Genomic DNA, 6,022 nt, shown 5'->3' with positions numbered 1-6,022 from the left:
TTTTCTCTGTGCCATAGCCAAACCGTGCTGTAGGAAGCCTGGACCAAATGGGGGGGAGGGGCAGAGACCTAGCTCTGGGGGCCAGATGCCTTCTCTGTGCCTTGGGGAACTTCCACTGGACTGAGCTCAGGAAACGCTCAGTGTATTTAAGTGTTGTCACGAGTTCCCTGTGGTTTTACTGCAGTAGCCTTGCATTTGCCTAACCCCTGATGTGGTAGCTGCTGAGCCCAGTCCTGGCAGCAGGGGCCCATGGCCTTCTACAGGGCTCTTTGCAAGGTCTTGCAAACTGCAGTTAAGCTGCTGACAGGCTGAGGCCCTCGCACTGCCCAGCTTAGCTGGGAGGATCACCAGGACAGAGGGGATGTCCTTCACCTCCTGAGCGGGACCCACATGTACCCCTTTGGCTCCTTGCTTCCATGGCCACAGGAGGGGAAGTGAGAAGTGTTCCAGAGGGGGTGGCCGGGAGGAGAAGGCACTTGGCAACCCAGGAAACGGTTACAAGAGGGGAACTCAAATGGCACAGCCTAGAAGGAAAAGCTGAGCACTTCTTGGTGACTCCAAAGCACCCGCTGAACCGCATGGTCAGGTGCCTTGCCTGGCTGGGTGTGGGCAGAGGGCCCACGGGATGGGCTGCTTGGGCGGGAAGAAGCGCAATCTCTTCTGCAGTGCGGTGATGTCCTGTGACCGCCCTTGGCGGGGCGAAGCTGACTCCCTCGCAGATGGCCTGGTGTGCACCCAACCAGCCGCATGGGCAGGCCGTGAGCCCACGGGCACCAGAACGCTCAACGGCAGCTGCCCGGGCTCCGCGCCCTGCTGGGCTGGGGGCCCCTAGCACCCCTGTCTGAGCGCGGTGGTGGGAGAGTGGGCGGGGAGGGGGGCGGAGGCAGGAGGGGTCACAGAGCCCCTGGGGGAGCGAGGGGGGGCAGGAGCTGGGAGTGGGGGGGTCACAGAGCCCCTGGGGAAGCTGGGGGGGTCAGGAGCTGGGACGGGGGGGTCACAGAGCCCCTGGGAGAGCAGGGGGGGTGCAGGAGCCGGGAGGGGAGGTCACAGAGCCCCTGGGGGAGCGGGGGGGGCAGGAGCCAGGAGGGGGGGTCACAGAGCCCCTCGGGGAGCGGGGGGGTGCAGGAGCCGGGACGGGGGGTCACAGAGCCCCTGGGGGGGCAGGAGCCGGGACGGGGGGGTCACAGAGCCCCTGGGGGAGCGGGGGGGTGCAGGAGCCGGGAGGGGGGGTCACAGAGCCCCTGGGGGGGGCAGGAGCGGGGGGGGTGCAGGAGCCGGGAGGGGGGGTCACAGAGCCCCTGGGGGGGGCAGGAGCGGGGGGGGTCACAGAGCCCCTCGGGGAGCGGGGGGGGTGCAGGAGCCGGGAGGGGGGGTCACGGAGCCCCTGGGGGGGGCAGGAGCCGGGACGGGGGGGTCACAGAGCCCCTCGGGGAGCGGGGGGGGGTGCAGGAGCCGGGAGGGGGGGTCACAGAGCCCCTGGGGGGGCAGGAGCCGGGACGGGGGGGTCACAGAGCCCCTGGGGGAGCGGGGGGGGGTGCAGGAGCCGGGAGGGGGGGTCACAGAGCCCCTGGGGGGGCAGGAGCCGGGACGGGGGGGGTCACAGAGCCCCTCGGGGAGCGGGGGGGGGGTGCAGGAGCCGGGAGGGGGGGTCACAGAGCCCCTGGGGGGGCAGGAGCCGGGACGGGGGGGTCACAGAGCCCCTGGGGGAGCGGGGGGGGGGGTGCAGGAGCCGGGACGGGGGGCGGCCGAGAGCCCAGTTGCGCCGCCAGGCCCGGTACCGTCCCCGTGCTCGGCGCTGCCCGGCGACGTGCGGCTGCTCCGGCCCCCGGTGCCCGCGGCGGGAAATGGCGGGAAGCGGCGGGGCGGGGGGGCGGTTAGGGTTACCGGCCGCCGGCCCCCGGAAGCGGAAGGCGCAGCGCCGTCACGTGACGGGGCGCGGGGCGCGGCGGGAGCCGGCAGGAGCGAGGTGCGGAGCGGAGCCAGGAGACGGGACCCTCCGGGGTCAGGGGGGCGGGGGCGGGGGCGTCCAGGGCCCTGAGGCGGGGCGGGGCCGCGGGAGCCGCCCGGATCCGGCTTTGAGCGAGCCGCCCCCCCCCTCCCGGGGCGCCCCCCCCCGGGGCGCCCCCCCCCCCGCGGTGCTGCCTTTTGCCCCGCGACTCCCCGCCCAGGCTGCACTCCGCACCTGGTGGAAATGGAGACGTTTCACACACCGGGGGGAGGGCGGGGGGTACAGGACACTTGTGGGGGGAGGGGCACGGGACACTTGGGAGGGGCCATGGGGCTGTTGGGGGGGGGGCACGGGACACTTGTGGGGGAGGGGCTATGGGGGAGGGGCACGGGACACTTGTGGGGGGAGGGGCACGGGACACGTGTGGGGGGGGCACGGGGCTGTGGGGAGAGGGGCACAGGACACTTGGGAGGGGCCATGGGGCTGTTGGGGGGGGGGCACGGGACACTTGTGGGGGAGGCTGTGAGGGGAGGGGCACGGGACACTTGTGGGGGAGGGGCTATGGGGGAGGGGCACGGGACACTTGTGGCAGGAGGGGGCCACGGGGCTGTGGGGAGAGGGGTACAGGACACTTGTGGGGGGAGGGCCTGTGGCGAGGAGGGGGAGACGCGCACTTCGGGCTGAAGGGGGCGTCCCAAGGCCTGTGTGGCCCTGCAGGCTGGCGCTCTGGGGTGCAGAGCGGGCGAGGGGTGGGGCCCGGCAGGTCAGGGGAGCCCCCCGCCCCGGGGTTCGTGTGGAGCTGGGCGCAGGGACTCGTGGTGGGCGTGTGGGGCACAGAGCTGGGGACGAGCAGGCCAGGCTGCCCAGGGCAATGGCAGCGGTTTGGCGCAGTGCCAAGCACCCCGACGTTTTGTTTCTCTTTGGCGCAGGCACAGCTGGTGCAACCTGGTTGCTGAGGGTTTGTTGCTGAGCGAAGGATGCTGGCCCGTGGCAGACAGATGTTCGTTGGCTTCTCGGGGTATTGGAAGCCTTTTTTCAGAGGCCGGTTGCTCCTGGTTACAAACACTCTGAGCTGCGGGGCTCTCCTGGCGACTGGCGACACCGTCCAGCAGACGTGGCAAATGAGGAAGGACCCGGAGCGGAAGCGGGAGCTGGGCCGCACAGGTGTGTCCGCTGTTGTGCCACAGGAGGGGTGGGCACATACCACTCACAGGGCTCTAGTGTCTCCCTCTGCCTCCGGAAAGGACCTACCAGCTGCCTCTGACCCATTTAAATGGAATGAGGGGCATTTTCATGCCTGGCTCTGCCCAGCCTGAGAGTTCTCCTGCTGTTTGGCCTGTATTGCCAGCAGCATTGGGTGGGAGTAGGGGGCTGGAAACAGCATGTGGGGTCTACTCTGTTATTTATTATGTGTATTGTGGTAGCGAAGGGGCTCCACTCTGCTGGGTAAAGCCGCATACACATAGCAAGTGAGAATGTCTGCCCTGAAGAGGTCACAGCCAGACAGATGGGCACTGAGGCCCAGAGAGGATGAGGTGAGTTCCCCAGCATCGCTTAGTAGTGGTAGATCTGGGGATCATACCTACTCTCTGCCTAGTGCTTATTAGGTCAGTCTTCCTTCTGTGCGTGAACCGTGGCAGCTGTCTGTCATCTGCTGGGGCCAAACTTCCCAACAACATCCGACCCTTGGGGAACTGCTGCTGTTTTAACCATTCTGCTTTTAAGGCCATTTTTGCAGGGAGTCAAAGCAACATTCAGAATATTCTAGACTGAAATCTGCCATCATCTCCATGCGTCTCTGTGTCCTTGTGTGAGGCAGGGTACATGCGCCTTTTGTAAAGGGACAGATATTCTTACAGAGCTGTGTCAATAATGCATGATGGCATTGTGCTGGGCATTTGTATTTATTAATAAGGTGGCATTTTGTTGCAGTTCGGATGTTTGCTATTGGCTGCAGCATGGGCCCGTTAGTGCATTACTGGTATCTCTGGTTAGACAGAGCATTTCCTGCAAGTGGATTAAAAGGAATTAAAATTGTCCTGAAGAAAGTCTTCATTGACCAGATAGTAGCATCTCCGGCCTTTGGAATCTGGTATTTTCTGGGTAAAACTTTTAATATCACTTTCTCATGTAAATGTTACTAATAGACTATTCAAACATGTGCCCTCTCCAACACTCATCAGTCGGGGAGCATTGAAACCCTTCTGCACCAAGCAGGCCTGCTCCTTCCCCCTGAAGTGTTTCCCTGCCTTGGCTGGGGAGTGGGTGTAGTGCCCAGGCTCTATTCCAACATGTGCATTAAGCAGCTGCATTTGCAATGACTCAGAGAGCTCACTCTCCTCCAGCCAGTCCTGTTTTCCCGTTAGCTGGGGCATGGGGGGGTTGTACTGCCCCATGGAGCTGAGAGGGAGAACAGAGCCCTTGGGAGGCACATTCTGTCCTGATAAACACAGAGAGCTCACGGCAGGTATGGGTTAGTGGCTGCCATACTAGATGAAAGCATGGCCACTGCCTTTTCTCCCTGCCTTACTAAGCTCCCCATATAGCTGGGGAAACCTGAGCCAGCAAAGTCCCTGGCCTGCTGAGACTAAAGATCACACTCCCTGGCTCAATGACAGGTTTCAGAGTAACAGCCGTGTTAGTCTGTATTTGCAAAAAGAAAAGGAGTACTTGTGGCACCTTAGAGACTAACCAATTTATTTGAGCGTGAGCTTTCGTGAGCTACAGCTCACTTCATCGGTTGCTACAACTTTCGGGATGACCACTAGGGGACAGGAACAAAGGTGCACTAGTAAAGCAGGGGGCCAGGGCTGCTCGCTCACTCACCGGCAACCAATTGTGCCTTGCACAGGGATGGGGTTACTGGAGGGGCAGAGGCTGGAGGAAAGCTGGGACGAGCTCAGAGAGAAGTTCTGGGAATTTTACAAGGTAAGGCTGCTCCGAATCCCTGATAGCTTCCCTGCCCCCTCAGCCTTTTCTCCCCTTTCTTAATACTTGATTCTCTTTTCCAGGCAGACTGGTGCATCTGGCCAGCAGCTCAGGTGATTAACTTCCTGTTCCTTCCTCCCAAGTATCGGGTGATATATGTGAACGTGTTGACCTTGGGCTGGGACACATACCTTTCCTATCTCAAACACAGGGTCAGTATTACCCAGACAGGCCATTGCAGGCTGCTGTCAGCTCCCCAGCCACTAACCCCTTGTGCTGGAGCCTTTGCTGCTCCAACAAACATTTAATGAATCATGGTTCAGTCAATTTCTTCTCTTGCGTCTGTAGCACAAGCAGCCACTCGGTGCTGAGGCTGAGCTGAAGAGCAGTACTCAGCCCCACCGCACTGGGGTGAAAACTGTGGGCTGACAAGCTGTTTGCAAGGATGGCTGCTCTGTTTCCATCTGTTCCTGGGGGAGGGAGCTGGCTCCCATGCAGACCAGAAAAAATAGCTTGATCAAGTGAACAAAATGCTTCCTGGAGACAAATCACTACCGTTGTCATGTGGCTGACCTATCCTGATGGGTGTGGAAGAGAAACATGAGGGGCTCTCTCTCTGAGTTAGCATTTAACTCGCTAGCCGCAAACCCAGTGACTTTTTAAAACGAAGAATCATGTGTCAACAGGCTGCCTAATATGACTAAGTTTCTTATTCCTCCACTGACTTCTGCGGAAGTGGGGCAGGTGCTGCACATTACTGTTTTGCACCTGAAACCAAGGTGCCAGGCATCCCTAAGTGAGCCAAGATCCTTAAAATAATCCCATGACTTGGAACCAACTTAATTTATTCTCCCTGTGTCTGAAAACTGTATTTTGCTAGAAACCGTGATGTACCAAAATGTCACTTAAAAAAATAATTAAATGAGACCTTAATTATGTAGCTTGTCTTTTGAAACAGTAACTGTGTCCCACAGTGGGAATTTAAAGCTCACCCGTTGGGAAGGGGGGTGGGGAGGCTACTCACTTAAAACTAGAACCATGGGATTGGTGAATGTTAATTAAGAAACCAGATATTTGGTCTTCCTTGCAGCCAGGTTGAGTGTCTGCAAACACTGATCTAAGCTCGGCCTCAGCAAGGCAATCAGA

General features: G+C 60.6%; 1 protein-coding gene across 2 annotated transcripts; it reads left to right on the top strand.

Moving 5' to 3' along the window:
- The first annotated feature begins 1,915 nt into the window (after positions 1-1,915).
- MPV17L2 (MPV17 mitochondrial inner membrane protein like 2) lies at positions 1,916-5,816 on the top strand. Of its 2 annotated transcripts, XM_048830544.2 has the most exons (6): positions 1,916-1,966; positions 2,878-3,112; positions 3,881-4,051; positions 4,800-4,876; positions 4,960-5,088; positions 5,225-5,816. In XM_048830544.2, exons 2-6 carry the CDS (start codon positions 2,926-2,928, stop codon positions 5,303-5,305), a joined length of 645 nt encoding a protein of 214 aa, XP_048686501.1. In that variant the 5' UTR covers positions 1,916-1,966; positions 2,878-2,925; the 3' UTR covers positions 5,306-5,816. The 2 variants fall into 2 exon arrangements, with proteins under 2 accessions (XP_048686501.1, XP_074979438.1); XM_075123337.1 differs by lacking the exon at positions 1,916-1,966 and having other exon boundaries at positions 2,626-3,112.
- Positions 5,817-6,022: the final 206 nt, after the last annotated feature.

The sequence above is a fragment of the Caretta caretta genome, chromosome 25 (genome assembly GCF_965140235.1).
Source record: "Caretta caretta isolate rCarCar2 chromosome 25, rCarCar1.hap1, whole genome shotgun sequence".
Classification (NCBI taxonomy): Eukaryota; Metazoa; Chordata; order Testudines; family Cheloniidae; genus Caretta; species Caretta caretta.
Note: the sequence above shows the minus strand (reverse complement) of the source record. Positions and strands in the feature narration are given on the sequence as shown.